The sequence below is a fragment of the Crocuta crocuta genome, unplaced genomic scaffold (assembly GCF_008692635.1).
Source record: "Crocuta crocuta isolate KB4526 unplaced genomic scaffold, BGI_CrCroc_1.0 scaffold408, whole genome shotgun sequence".
Classification (NCBI taxonomy): Eukaryota; Metazoa; Chordata; class Mammalia; order Carnivora; family Hyaenidae; genus Crocuta; species Crocuta crocuta.
In genome coordinates, this window is record NW_027527444.1 from 282,978 (window position 1) to 296,875 (window position 13,898).

Below are 13,898 nucleotides of genomic sequence, written 5' to 3' on the forward strand. Positions count from 1 at the left end.
GACACAGGGCCCCCCCCCCCCCCCCCCGCCCCACGCAGTCTTGCTAGCTATATATATTTCCTCTAGCCACGTCTGCCTTCACTGAGGCCGACCTTCCCCCCCCACCACCACCACCCTCAGTTTACACTCGGTACGCTCTACAACTTCAGACCCCACCTACCACAGAAAGTCTCCTGTCCCCACCTATAGGGTACCTGTTCTGGAGTCTTGTCTGAAAAGATCAGGTAGGATCCACCTAAAGACTCATCTGGATAATCAGGGAATCGACCAGTGAGGGCACTAAGTGAACATAAAATGATCAGAGAGATGGACAGGTGGGTGGATGGACCGATGGATGGGTAGAAGGGTGGATGGGTGAATGGATGGATGGTTGGATGGATGGATGGATGGATGGATGGATGGCCAGTGGATGGGTGGGTAGATGGGCCAATGGATGAATGGATGGGTGGATGGATGGATGGATAGATGGATGGATGGCCAGTGGATGGGTGGGTGGGTGGATGGATGGATGGACAGTAGATGGGTGGATGGATGGATGGATGGATAGATGGATGGATGGCCAGTGGATGGGTGGGTGGGTGGATGGATGGATACACAGTAGATGGATGGATGGATGGATGGATGGATGGATAGATGGGTGGATGGACAGTGGATGGGTGGGAAAGTAGAAGAGTGGGTGAATGGATGGATAGTTAAATAGAGGGAAGGGTGAGGAAAGAAAAAGGACTACGGGAATAGAGAACAAGGCGGAAGGAACAGAGAGATATAGTTTAGAAAGGAGAGGTTCCTCAGGGCGGCATCCATGATTGCCTTCCCCATCCGGTTTTGGCATTTTCTCTTCCATCCAGGGAAATGAGAAGTCATGTGTAGAGATGGTCTTGCAGGTTGGGGGCCCCAGGTTGAAGTCAGGTGTGTAAGCAGTGAGTGAGGGGGCTGGGGTGAATGGAGAAAAGGCCCCGGTCTGGACTAGAGGACAGAGCAGGTGTGGGGACCCTGTGAGGGGCAGGGAGAGAGGGATTGGTTGGGTCAGCTGAAACTGACTGGCACTCAATAAACCACTGCCGGATCTGCTCCTTCAATTTCTCCTTTATGTCAGGTCCCTCTGTCTCTTTGAGAGAGTCGTGAGTCGTCACCATCGCCAGCTGGAACTCCTCCTCCCTCTCTATCTGGCAGAGTCTCCGGACATCCTCCGCAAAGCCAGCTTGGGACATGATACCCAAGTTGTCCAGCTGGTTGGGCGAAGGGAGCTGGCGAAGAGGAGAAGGGGCCCAGGGTCTCAGGAGTGAAGCGGGGAGGGCCCCGCCCCTGGCCCTGGGCGCACACACCTGCCCCCCTCGCTCCCCAGCCCACCCGCATACGTGAGGCCTCGCATACACGCCCACACGGAACATCGGGCATGCCTGCATCAGGAGAAATTGTGTTCGGAGCCCAAACTCGCCTGTGTAAATTACTCTGATAATGAGTTTGCTAGATGCATCAGNCAGCCACTTTTCAGCCTCATTGGCTCCCAAATGTATTTTAAATATCACTCTGCGCAGAGACAATTACTGAAAACGCTGAGCTCACACTGTTGATGGGCCCGGGCGGCCAGGCTCATTCCTCACCCACCACCATGCCATGCCCCCCACCTCCCCCCTTAGGCCCGACCCTGGCCTCCCCCTGCCCGCTCTTGCCTCCTGGGGACCCAGCTCTCCAAACCCTCAAGTCTGATCTCCACTCCCAGGTGGTGCCCCCTCGGCCCTCCCTCCTTCTGAAGCCCCCAAGTCTCCTGGAAGAGCCACCCCATGCTCTGTCTCTGATCCCCTTTGGGGTCCCAGCCCCTCCCCAACTGCCTTTATCAGGAGGCCCTCACAGGCTCTGCGCATTGCACGGCCCCCTCTCAGGGATCACAACCCTCACCCCTACCAGGGCCTTCCTTTCCTAAGTCAGCAGAGACTAGCCCGATGTAAGAGCCATCAGAGAGCAGAGGACAGATATGATTCAGGGAGTGGGGCCTGTTCACCCTGCCTGTCCACATGCACTGGGGACTGCCCCTTTAACTACCCGCACTGCCCCCTCCGTGCACACCGGTGCCCATGTACATGGGTAACACTTGGCTACAGTCCCTGCATAGTGGAGAAGCCAGGATGGTCCCCCCAGAACAAGTGGGGAGACTGAGGCCTGAAACACTGTGCTGCGAAAGGGATGTGCCCCCTTCCCGACTTAGCCCTGTGGTTCTCCCAGAGGCTGCAAGAGCCTGAGGCGGGAGGGAGGCAATTCCCACTAGCCTCGGGGGCTCCTCCCTCTGCTGGGGTGGCCCACACAGCTTCTCCTTCCAGCCAGGGGCATGAACATGAGGTCCAGGATGCTCTGTGCCACCGTCCCTCACCCCGCCCCAAGTGTGAGACCCTTCCAAGGCATTTGGAGAGGGAAGGATGGTAAGGGAGCTGGCTCGCTGGTGGCTTTCTGCTCCTTCCCCTTCTTTCTCAAGCCCCGAAGGGCCCCTTAACCAGGTTCCCCAGGCCCCAACCCTTCCACTCATGCCAACCACAGTCCTGAGTGGAGGGGTGTGTGTGTGGGCAGTGAGGGTCTGTACAGGGCTGCACTCTGACACAAAAAGAGGGGAGGGAGCCCCTCCGGCCTGTGGCCGTGGCGAGGGGGCCACTTACCATGCCGATGAACTCCATCTCAGTTTGCCGGTCCCGATGAGTGCGTTTCCTCTGCAGGTAACCCTTCCACACCTGGGGGGACACATGAGCCCAGACACTCCCACACTGTATTTCTGCAGGGATGCGGCTCGTGCCACCGGCCCCCAGGGAGAGCCACCAGCCACTTCCCAAGGAAAAGCCTGGCTAGGGGAGTTTGGGGGTAGGAGGTGGGTGAGGAGAGCTGGGACTCCCAGGGCAGCCTGCGGGCAAGCAGGAGCCGCCCAGGACATGGCGGGGCTGGTGCGCACCCACACGGTCCAGCCCCAAGGCTTTGCTCCCCCCGGGCCCCGAGGAATTCCCTCCTTCTCAGCCCCATCCTCTAATCTGCAGTATCTCTTAACGCAGAGCTCAAAGGCCACCTTCTCCAGGAAGCCCTCCCCCCCCCGCTCCACTTCTCAGGATTCCCACAGCGTTGAGAACACAGACTTGATTCCCCCCAGAGACAGAGATATCAGTGCCATAAGGATGGTGGAGCTCCCCCGATTCTTTCCTACGTTTTTGACACAAGGAAACTGAGGCTGGAGACAGGATGTGGGTTCTCTCGGGTCTAAGAACCCATGAGGGCAGAGCTGAGACAGGACCAGGTTTCCTGACTCCTTGCCCGGGGCTCAGGCCCGAGGACAGCCCAGTCCTAGCGGGGTGGGGGCGGGGCAGGGGGAGGCAGCCTGTGCCTCAGCAGGTGGTGACCATTCCATACGGAGCCTCAGTGAACAGCCTCTGTATCCCCAGTATTTCCATAAATTCTTTTTTTTATTTCTTTTTTTTTAATGTTTTATTTATTTCTAGGAGAGAAAGAGAGACAGCGTGAGCAGGGGAGGGTCAGAGAGAGAGGGAGTCACAGACTGAAACAGGCTCCAGGCTCTGAGCTGGCAGTCAGCACAGAGCCCGACGCGGGGCTCGAACCCACGAACCGTGAGATCATGACCTAAGCGAAAGTCGGACGCTTAACCGACTAAGCCACCCAGGCGCCCCTCCATAAATTCTTGAAGTCTGGCAATAGGGACAAAATGACTTGCTCTGGCTCCCCGGGGGTAAGGTGGGAGCTCTCTCTTTGGGGCTGACCTTCCTTCTTGAGAATCTTGCTTCAGCGAACCCTATGGGCAGGGCCTCCTCCTCATCTGGGGTCAACCAGATATTGGTGCAGTTGCCCGAATGCAGGGGACACAGACAGGCATGCGCCATGTACTGATTAATAACCTAAAACTCTATCCCATTCGGAGAGGTTATATCTTCTTGAGTTGCCGTTTGTTGGTTGGTGGGTTTGCTTTTTTGGGCTTTGATGGAAAGGGGTTCTAAGTTTCCTCTCTTGGGCTAGCAGACAGTTCCTGGGGCTCTGGGACTGGGGAGAGAAACTGGGAGAGGGCACTGATTGGAGCCGGAAAGATCAGCCCCATGTCAGCAGTTCTGGGGCCACTTCTGGAAAGAAAAGACCGCAAGAGACTTGCTGTGACAGGGCAGGGGAGTGGGCCTCGGGAGCTGTGATGCTGCAGGAGCAAAGCGTTCCCTTTCTTGCTCTGGAATTTTCCTAGGGCCCCTCCAGTCTCCTCAAGCTGGTAACCGATACCAAACAGAGTAGGCCTGTCAGCCACATCTCAGCGATGACAGAGAGGCCACACACACACGCTGGGGTGGATGGCAAGGGCTCAGGATGGCGTCCAGAGCAGAAGAGGTAGTGTGACCACCAGGATCTTAAGAAGGCCTGGGGAAACTGAGGCACAGAGCTGGGTTTTCTGCAGTGAGGCAGGATGAGGTGTGATTATGTTATTTCCATGTTAAAGTAAAGGCCCAGAACTTGAGGACACCTGGATCACATCTGTTCTTAAACTCTATTTCATTCACTATGTTTCCTTTTTACCTCAGTTGCCAGGAGTCTCAGGATACATTTTAGTGACTCATCTTTAACGGTCTTAAGAGTTTCTGGAATGATCACTCTGTTCTGCTACCTCACTATGGATGCTTCTCCCCTAATTTTCTTATTTAAAAAAAAAATGTTTTAATTTTTTTTTATTTATTTCTGAGAGAGAGACAGCATAAGCAGGGGAGGTCAGAGAGAGAGGGAGGCACAGAATCTGAAAGAGGCTCCAGGCTCTGAGCTAGCTGTCAGCACAGAGCCCTATGCGGCGCTCAAACCCACAAACCGTGAGATCATGACCTGAGCCGAAGTTGTACGTTCAACCAACTGAGCCACCCAGGCGACCCAGCCTCTCCCCTAATTTTAATGATCCTTCTGTTTCTGGGGCATTTATAATATCCTGCTTCAAGTCCTTTGGGAGACAGAAGTGTAGGATAAATGATAAACAAACAAGATACACACTTATTGACTGATTAGGTCCCTAGTTTAGGATCTAGTTGTGGGGCAACAGAATCCAATCTCCTGCCCCTCTATCCTCAGTTGGTGAGCCAGGCAGTCTTCCTGGAAGAGGTGACTCTACCCAGACCTTCCTCCTGGGTNCTGGAATGATCACTCTGTTCTGCTACCTCACTATGGATGCTTCTCCCCTAATTTTCTTATTTAAAAAAAAAATGTTTTAATGTTTTTTTTATTTATTTCTGAGAGAGAGACAGCATAAGCAGGGGAGGTCAGAGAGAGAGGGAGGCACAGAATCTGAAAGAGGCTCCAGGCTCTGAGCTAGCTGTCAGCACAGAGCCCTATGCGGCGCTCAAACCCACAAACCGTGAGATCATGACCTGAGCCGAAGTTGTACGTTCAACCAACTGAGCCACCCAGGCGACCCAGCCTCTCCCCTAATTTTAATGATCCTTCTGTTTCTGGGGCATTTATAATATCCTGCTTCAAGTCCTTTGGGAGACAGAAGTGTAGGATAAATGATAAACAAACAAGATACACACTTATTGACTGATTAGGTCCCTAGTTTAGGATCTAGTTGTGGGGCAACAGAATCCAATCTCCTGCCCCTCTATCCTCAGTTGGTGAGCCAGGCAGTCTTCCTGGAAGAGGTGACTCTACCCAGACCTTCCTCCTGGGTGCTGGGGATTACCTTCTGAATGGAGACAGCAGCTTGGTCCTGACTGAATTTTTGCCAACCCTCCTCTCGAATCTTCCGATTCTGCTCCTCCTCTTTCCGAATCTCCCGCATGAAGGTGGCTCGGAGCCGGCCCTGTCTGGCCCGCTCTGCCCTTTGCAGTAGGATTATGGCCTCGGTCCGAGTCATTTCTGGAAAGTGCTGGCCAGAACATAGGCAAAGGAGCAGGAGGAGATGGGACAGGGCTTGAATTCAGGCTAGCAGCTGGGAGACTGTTCACCAAAGGACTTGCTGGATACATGATCCTCCCAGGGCATGTAAGTGCCCAAGTCCTGTCCTCTATGTTGGTTTCATGGGGCACAAGAGCATCCTTGAAGCAGGCCAGGAATTGCCCAAAGAGCACTCAGAGGTGGGCACAGGGCAGGGGGAGTCCTCTCTGTGTCCTGGAGGATGGCATCTTTCTTTTGGGGGCGGGGTATGAGGGGGATCCGGGAAGGTGTCTCCCTGATTTACCTCGCTGGAGGTCGCTGGCTTCATTCTCCACAGGATCTCTGCCAGCATCAGCTCCCGCTCCTTCAGAATGTTGGACTGCTCCAGCAGGAAGTATTTGGGGATTGGAACTTCCAGGTCTGCCTTTGGGGCAATAGTGGGGAAGGAGGGTCAGGAATCAAAATCCAGGCCATCTGGCTGATCATTACCATTTTCAGCTGCTTACACAGACCCTGGTGATGCTTTCCTTCATTCTAGAGCCCTGAGATGGGAGATTTATGGGTTATAGGCAAATCCCCCTGCCTCCCCCCNCCCCTGCTCCACCATGTTACCAGAGTTGAATTCTGGAAGATGACGATAGTAATGGGCAGCGGCTCCAATTTTGGCTGTGCATCAGAATCACCTGAGGGGGCTTGGTCAAATGCTGAAGCCGATTAGTGGGTTTGAGCTGTGGTCCATTTCTAACAAACTCCTAGGTGATGCTGATGTTGCTGCTTCCAAGGACCCACACTTTGAGAAGGAAGCCTGTAGGGGATTCTCCTCACCAATCCCCAGTGGTTGGTGGCTATTCCCAGCCTCGCGGGACCTCCAGCCGGACTCTCTAGCCACCCCCTAACTCCTTAGTAGCACGCATCCCCTCTCTCTGAAACCCTTCTCGCGATCAAACCCCATTCCCTTGACCTTCTCCACCCTCCTTCCCTTTGCAGACATGCCACACCCAGNAGCAGGCGCCGCAGCAGCCGCCGCTTCTGCGGCTGCACCATCTGGTCGTAGAGGGTGTCGAACCGGCGCAGCAGCCCCAGGTATTGCAGGTAGAGCGACGAGAGCTTGTACTGGAACGAGTGCCGCTCGCGGTCCGGCACGGGTTCGAGCAGGGGCTGCTCTTGGTCCAGCAGCTCTTGCAGGGCCACGTGGGAGGAGTCCCAGAGGCGTTGGTACGCTCTGGAGAGGAGGCAGCAGGCGTGGGGCGATCTGAGCCGTGGAGGAGTGGGGGCAGTGGGGGGNAGGAATGCGAACTCGGGTTCCAGAGGTTAAGGTTCCTCCTGGCGCCAAGGTGGAGTTCAGTGTAGTGAGGAGTCGTCAGGGGGGATGCGGTGGTAGTTACAGAGAACACACGCCCAGGCTTAGAGAAGGTGTGAGATTGGGATCACTGGGAGGGAGTCCACTGAGGGGTCAGCACGGAGGATGAAGAATAGGCCTGGCCCTTTGGGGCTCCCAGGAAGGAAGAGGCCTCTTGGAGTGTGCAGTGGGTCCCTCCAGGGAGAGGGTGCAGCCCAGGGATGCTGCGTTGGTCTAGCGTGGTGGTGGGAAGTGGGGGCAAGGGAGGAATGTAGAGAAGGTCTCCTCCCCTGATTCTGGAATAAGTAAAGCAGTCCAAGGCAAGTCTGAAGAGGGAGAGCTGACCACAGGCCAGAGCGGCCAGGGCTGCCGTGTGAACGTCCGGGGGCCTGGCCAGGGCTGGCCCAGCACAGAACGGCCCCGCTCCCCAGCATCCCTCCTCCCTCCTCCCGGCCCACCTGCCCCCGCCTGACAGGGACCCGGGAGGCACTTCCTTCTGTGCTTTCCCAGCCCCGGGCGCCCCACTCCTGCTCCTCACTCACCCCTCAGACATGGGCCCCACTTCTCACACCGCTCTTGGTGAGCTGGTCATGCAATCCACACAACCTGTGGCCCCACCTTGACCCCACTGCCGCCTCCACCCTGACAGCCGGAGCAGCCTGGTTTTAAGGGTTCTGTCCCATTGTCCCAATGTTCTAAGGCTGCGAGGGGAGGGGGCAGCAGGTGCAGCACTGGGGACACTTAGGAGGTTCTCGTCGCAAGCCTTGGAAGGCTGGAGCAGGGCGTGGGGTCAGCTGTGGCTACTTTTCTCGTGTGAATCAAATAAAAGAGTGGTCGCTATTTGAAGTCCCCCCGTGAGCCGTGAGTCTCTGGGTGAATGTGAGTCCAAAGGCATTCATTTTTCCAACTGCACTTGTCAACTGGAGGAGCCCCATATTCCTGAGCTCAGAGCCAGCCTCCTTTGCTTTTATTTATGACTGTCCTGGAGTCGGGAAAGGGAGGGGAAAGGGCACTGGGGTTGGGGATCAGAAGGTCTGGACTCAGGCTCTGAAGTCACAGCTTCCCTTTCAGGTGAGCGCGCCCGTTTCCCTGGGGTCTGGTAGCATTTCACATGGCTCGTTAGAAAGAGTAGCAGATGAGACTCAGTGGTCTTTGGGACTCATTTTGAGCCATCTGTGGGTTACCCCATCGGGCTCAGGAGACCATTATTCAAAAAACACAAATATAGTCAGCTGGGGGTGACTTTTTTGATCCAGTGTTAAGTAGGGACTTCTGAATAAATACATAAGGCACAGGGCAAAGGGAAGGGGGAGAAAGGGGACAGCAAAGAGGAGATGAGGAGTCCTGTGGCTTTGAGGTACATGCAAATTACCTGAGATCTTGTCAAAACTTCCAGGACCCTGAGGCACATCTTAACAAGGTATAAAACACACATCTTAGCAAGGTATAAAACGCAGTGGGAAGGGGAACAGCCAAGGCTTAGGGACCACATGCCCTGGGCCCTCCCCTTTCTAGCTGCGGGACTAAAATGTGGGTAATTGGCTCTCTGCTCACGGCATCTGCATGTTAGGCTGTGTCTCTGTAGGAGACAATGTGTGTGAAGCATGTAGGCCTGTGTCCAAATGTCGGCCATTATTACCATAAGCCTATTCAGTACCTGAAGTTGAAGGTGATGAGCTGTATCTATCCAACTGCAAAGGGGAGAGGAAGGATTTTGGACTTCTGCACTAAATGCAACTCCTTGACCCCCACCCCCTCCCGGCTTCGGAGAGGATTTGTGGGTCGCATGCCCACAAGATAGAGCAGAGGCCAAATGAGAAGAAGCAAGCATGGTCAAGTGTTAAGTGGTGTGGGAATGCAAACTGGTGCCGTCACTCTAGAAAACAGGATGGAGATTCCTCAAAAAGTTAAAAATAGAACGACCCTGGGGCACCAGGGTGGCTCAGTCGGTTGAGCGTCCGACTTCGGCTCAGGTCATGATCTTACGATTTGTGGGTTCGAGCCCCGCATCAGGCTCTGTGCTGACAGCTCAGAGCCTGGAGCCTGTCTTCGGATTCTGTGCCTCCTTCTCTCTCTGACCCTCCCCTGCTCATGCTGTCTCTATTTCTCTCTCAAAAATAAATAAAACATTTAAGAAATTAAAAAAAAAGAATGACCCTACAACCCAGCAATTGCACTACTAGGTATTTATCCAAAGGATACCGGTGTGCTGTTTTGAAGGGCCACATGCACCCCAATGTTTATAGCCGCGCTATTGACAATAGCCAAAGTATGGAAAGAGCCCAAATGTCCATCGATGGATGAATGGATAAAGAAGATGTGGTATATACAATGGAGTATTACTCGGCGATCAAAAAGAATGAAATCTTGCCTTTTGCAACTACGTGGATGGAAGTAGAGGGTATTATGCTAAGACAAATATCATATGACTTCACTCACATGAGGACTTTAAGATACAAAACAAACACAAAGGAAGGTAAGCAAAAATAATATAAAAAGAGGGAGGGGGACAAAACATAAGAGACTCCTAAATAGAACAAACTGAGGGTTGCTGGAGGGGTTGTGGGGGGTTGTGGGACAAATGGGTCAGGGGCATTAAGGGATCTACACTGGAAATCATTGTTGCACTATATGCTAACAAACTTGGATGTAAATCAAAAAATAAATTATTTTTTGGGGCGCCTGGGTGGCTCAGTTGGTTGAACATCCGACTTCGGCTCAGGTCATGATCTCACAGTTCGTGGGTCCAAGCCCCGCGTCGGGCTCTGTGCTGACAGAACAAACAGCATGGAGCCTGTTTCGGATTCTGTATCTCCCTCCCTCTCTGACCCCCCCTTGCTCACACTGTCTCTCTCTCAGAAATAAATAAAACATTAAAAAAAATTTTTTTTAATTAGTTTTCAAAAATGTTAAGTGGTCAGTGACGGACATTGTACTTTCTTGCACTTTTTCTGTGGGTTTGAGATTTTTCAACATAAAATTTGGGAAGAAAAGAGGAGTCTCAAATATTCCTACCAATTTGTTCTGCAGTTAGGGGGAAGAGAACATTAGGGGAAAATGAAAGCCTCCCTAGAGCCCAGTAGGTTATAGAGATGCCTTCCGTTCTGTACCTCGGAGAAGATCTATGTAGCCCCCCCCACACCAAACATAGGACAAAAATGAGTTTGCCAGAATTGCTTTCACAAAGCCATGGCCTGAAAGAGTTAACACACAGCTGGGGCGCCTGGGTGGCTCAGTCGGTTAAGCTTCCGACTTGGCTCAGGTCACGATCTCACGGTTTAGGAGTTCCAGCCCTGGGTTGGGCTCTGTGCTGACAGCTCGGAGCCTGGACCCTGCTTCGGATCCTGTCTCTCTCTGCCCTGCCCTCACTCACATTCTGTCTCAAAATTACATAAACGTTAAAAAAAATTTTTTTTTTTAAAGATTAGTTTAAAAAAAAAATTGACACACAGTTGATCAGGGATTCTAATCTAGATCCCAAGTCCTACAGAGCTCACCACCAGTTGGAACTTTGCACACTTACAAAGCACTATCACTGGTTGCTCTTGGGGCACACTCAGAAAGCAGGGTTTTAAAAAATAGAAGGATTATGGGGCACGTGGGTGGCTCAGTCGGTTAAGCATCTGACTTCGGGTCTGGTCATGATCTTGCAGTTCATGGGTTCGAGCCCTGCGTTGGGCACTGTGCTGACAGCCAGCTCAGAGCCTGGAGCCTGTTTCAGATTCTGTATCTCCCTCTCTCTCTGACCCTCCCCTGCTCACACTGTCTCTCTCTCTCTCTCTCAGAAATAAAAAACATTAAAAAAAATGGGATTATTCCACTTCGTAGCTGTAAAAAGTGACAATATACCCTTGCCCCACATCCCACCTCCCCTTTTCAAATCACCACAGTGTGCGGGGAGCAGTTCACCCTTTATTAACATTAGGCCCTGGGTCACTTGGAGCTGGTGTACTTGGTGACAGCCTTGGTGCCCTCGGACACGGCGTGCTTGGCCAGCTCCCCCGGCAGCAGCAGACGCACGGCTGTCTGGACTTCCCGGGACGTGAGCGTGGTTCGGCCCGAGTACTGGGCCAGCCGGGCAGCCTCACCGGCCAGCCGTTCAAACACATCGTTCACAAACGAATTCATGATGCTCATGGCCTTGGAAGAGATGCCAATGTCAGGGTGCACCTGGAGAAGCAGCGAGACGAAACCATTCTGTTATCGAGGAGGCTCCGCCTGACGCCGCAGGCCCCGCCCCAAGGCCAGGACTGCAGGAAGCTGTGGGGAAGGTCAAGGCTGCCTCCCCAGCCTCTCACCGGAGGCCAAGACCGGGGAGATAGGGATTTGGGTGTTTGCTCCTACATCCAAGTTAAAACTTTTCCTCAACTGTTGGAAGTAATGCTATGAAGTTCCTCCTGTGAGCACATGTAAGCATCAATCTTTGGCAAATGGAATCAGTTACACAGCATTTTGCTTTTCTCGCTTGACGTGTTTGCATGGTGGTACTCCTAGGGGTGAGGTTCCCAGGGGCGAGACCCCCGCTGGGTCCGAGGGTTTACGCACTTCACTTGGCAGACTGTTACAGATTACTTCCCAGAGAGCACACTCGTGTGCCACAGCCTCGGCACCAGACCGGGAGTCAGGACACCAGGGTTCTGTGGCCAGACTGTGAATCACTGTAGGGCTTCAAAGAGGCACTTTCCTCTGGGCCTCAGTTTCCTCCTCGTTCACGCAAGCTTTCGAGCTCCAGCGGAGCCAGCAGGAGGGGCCCAGTAACAATCCTAATGTGTGACCAGGCAGACATTAAGCGTTTCCCTGTGAAGTGGGAGAGAAGGGACTACGAATGACATTCAACAAGCCAATGGAGGAGACCGTGAACTCGGGCGCTCCCCGCCACCACTGGCTGTCACCGACAGCACGGGATCAGAGGCTACACCCCTTGGGTTGTCATCTCATCTTTTCCCCCTTGGGGCTGAGGGCTGTAACAGTGTCCCCGTACGTGGGTAACTCACTCAGCAGCTCTCCTCTGCAAGTCCAATCCGGGGCCAACGCTTCCCTTAGGGTTTTTGAGCCCCAAGGTTAGCTAAGCTGCAGGGCTCACAGGTGCTCGCTCCCACCCCCACTTCCTTCAGGACACTGGAGTCTGTCGTCTGCTGCTGCCCCTTTGGCCAGTCCACACCCCACCGCCCGGCCCCACAAAAGCATTCCCAGAAACCCAGGTCATCAGGTCACTGAAACTGCTAATAGGCTAGAGATTCTAGGATCTTCTTGAACAAAGGAGGAAGACTCAGGCAGGCTGGGGAGGCTCGGGGCAGAGAAGACAGCTGTACTGCCCGCTCCTGGCCCTCGCTCTGCCGAGTGGGCCAGGGCCTTTGAGAGCAGGGTGCCTCGTGTCCTAGGCAAACTGTTGGGTCCCCAGTGATGCCCCCAAATGTTTGTCAGCGTGCAGGTGCCAGGAGTGGGCGCTTCTCCTAGGTGCTTTGGTCGGCTGCACGAGCAGAGCATTCAGAGCACCTGTGGGTTAGGAGGTGAGACCAGCAGGAAGTATGTGGGGGGCCCGCTCAGAGCCAGGGGACCTGACTTCCGCTGCAGTCAGGCCCTGAGGCTCCGTCAATGCTTTGAGCCTTTATGGACCATAGTTCCTCTGTACAGCAGACCAATCACTAGCCCCTCGATGACTGCGGGCTGTGTGGCTGGAAGGCTTTCCCGAGACCTCAGCTCGCGTGAATCGCTCCCTGCTGTGGCCACCACCGACCAGCACCTCTTGTTTGTACCACGACGTGGCAGGCACGCGATCACCCGTCACAGTCTTCCCTGTCTTTTGTTTATGTCCCCCGTAACGTTCCACCTAATCGTCTGGTCTCTCCGAAGCCCTGTAAACGGAGTCCGGCTCTCTGTCCAGTCGTTACTACACACACACACTAGCTTCCCACACTCACCTGCTTTAGCACCTTGTAGATGTACATCGAGTAGGTTTCCTTGCGCCGGCTACGCTTTCTGGACTTCTTGTCGCCGGAACTACGGCCCCTGCGGCCCCCGGACTGCTGCTGCTGCTGTCCATGCTCCGCGCTCATCCTTCAGCCCTTTGTAACAGCCGCCTCCTGCTCCTTGGGGTGCTTTTATGGGGTCAGCTGCCCACCAGGTGGGGCTGGGAGCCAGCACCTGGGATGGAGGGGGTGGGCGGGGAGGAGCTTGGCCCATCCCTATCCAAACCATGCTCTGGGTTAATCTCGAAGGACTAGCTCCCACCTCTCCCCCAAGTGATTTCCTGTCTCTGAATAAGGAGCCCTCCCCCAGCCTCCTCCCCCACCGGATTGGCTCCCAGTGTGTTACACTGGTTAGAGTCCACACACCACCGAACCACACCATGACATCGCTCTGCAATCACTGTGCTCAGCTGACTCGAAATGCCGGGGAGTGTCAGGAGGAACATAGGGCACCCCCTCACCCCACCCATNGTGTGTGTGTGTGTGTGTGTGTGTGTGTAGGGACAGAGAGTTCAGAAAAGAAAAACTACTGGGGGCTACAGGAGCCAGAGATGGCTTCACGGAAGGAGTGGGGATTTGGAGCTGGATGCGTACAGGTTAATGGGGGAGAATGACAGACAAAGCAGAGTCGAATAGATGCGTGCCGCGTACAGTGAGGCTTGGACTGAAGGCAGAAATGGAGCAGAACCCGAGCCCAGACCAGTTGTGGG

The 13,898-nt window shown here is 54.1% G+C and overlaps 2 protein-coding genes across 2 annotated transcripts in view; both read right to left on the reverse strand.

Moving 5' to 3' along the window:
* DRC11L (dynein regulatory complex subunit 11 like) overlaps positions 1–7,824 on the reverse strand; it is a 13,831-nt gene extending 6,007 nt beyond the window's left edge. Inside the window, exons 1-7 of the mRNA XM_077761549.1 lie at positions 7,762–7,824; positions 6,874–7,102; positions 6,185–6,304; positions 5,687–5,872; positions 2,649–2,720; positions 1,042–1,247; positions 195–279 (exon numbers count right to left, since the gene is read on the reverse strand). Coding sequence (XP_077617675.1) covers positions 195–279; positions 1,042–1,247; positions 2,649–2,720; positions 5,687–5,872; positions 6,185–6,304; positions 6,874–7,102; positions 7,762–7,772 — 909 coding nt within the window. The 5' untranslated portion in view covers positions 7,773–7,824. The remainder of the gene's footprint in view (positions 1–194; positions 280–1,041; positions 1,248–2,648; positions 2,721–5,686; positions 5,873–6,184; positions 6,305–6,873; positions 7,103–7,761) is intronic.
* Positions 7,825–11,139: 3,315 nt separating this feature from the next.
* H2BK1 (H2B.K variant histone 1) lies at positions 11,140–13,434 on the reverse strand. The gene is made up of 2 exons (XM_077761135.1): positions 13,141–13,434; positions 11,140–11,389 (listed from the first exon to the last, which is right to left on the reverse strand). Exons 1-2 carry the CDS (start codon positions 13,273–13,275, stop codon positions 11,153–11,155), a joined length of 372 nt encoding a protein of 123 aa, XP_077617261.1. The 5' UTR covers positions 13,276–13,434; the 3' UTR covers positions 11,140–11,152.
* Positions 13,435–13,898: the final 464 nt, after the last annotated feature.

Bases quoted from the DNA above. Each gene is read 5' to 3' on its own strand.
- H2BK1 (XM_077761135.1), bottom strand. From the start codon at position 13,275: ATGAGCGCGGAGCATGGACAGCAGCAGCAGCAGTCCGGGGGCCGCAGG. The intron at 11,390-13,140 runs GTGAGTGTGGGA...CTGCTTCTCCAG, and splicing joins TCTACAAGGTGCTAAAGCAG to GTGCACCCTGACATTGGCAT.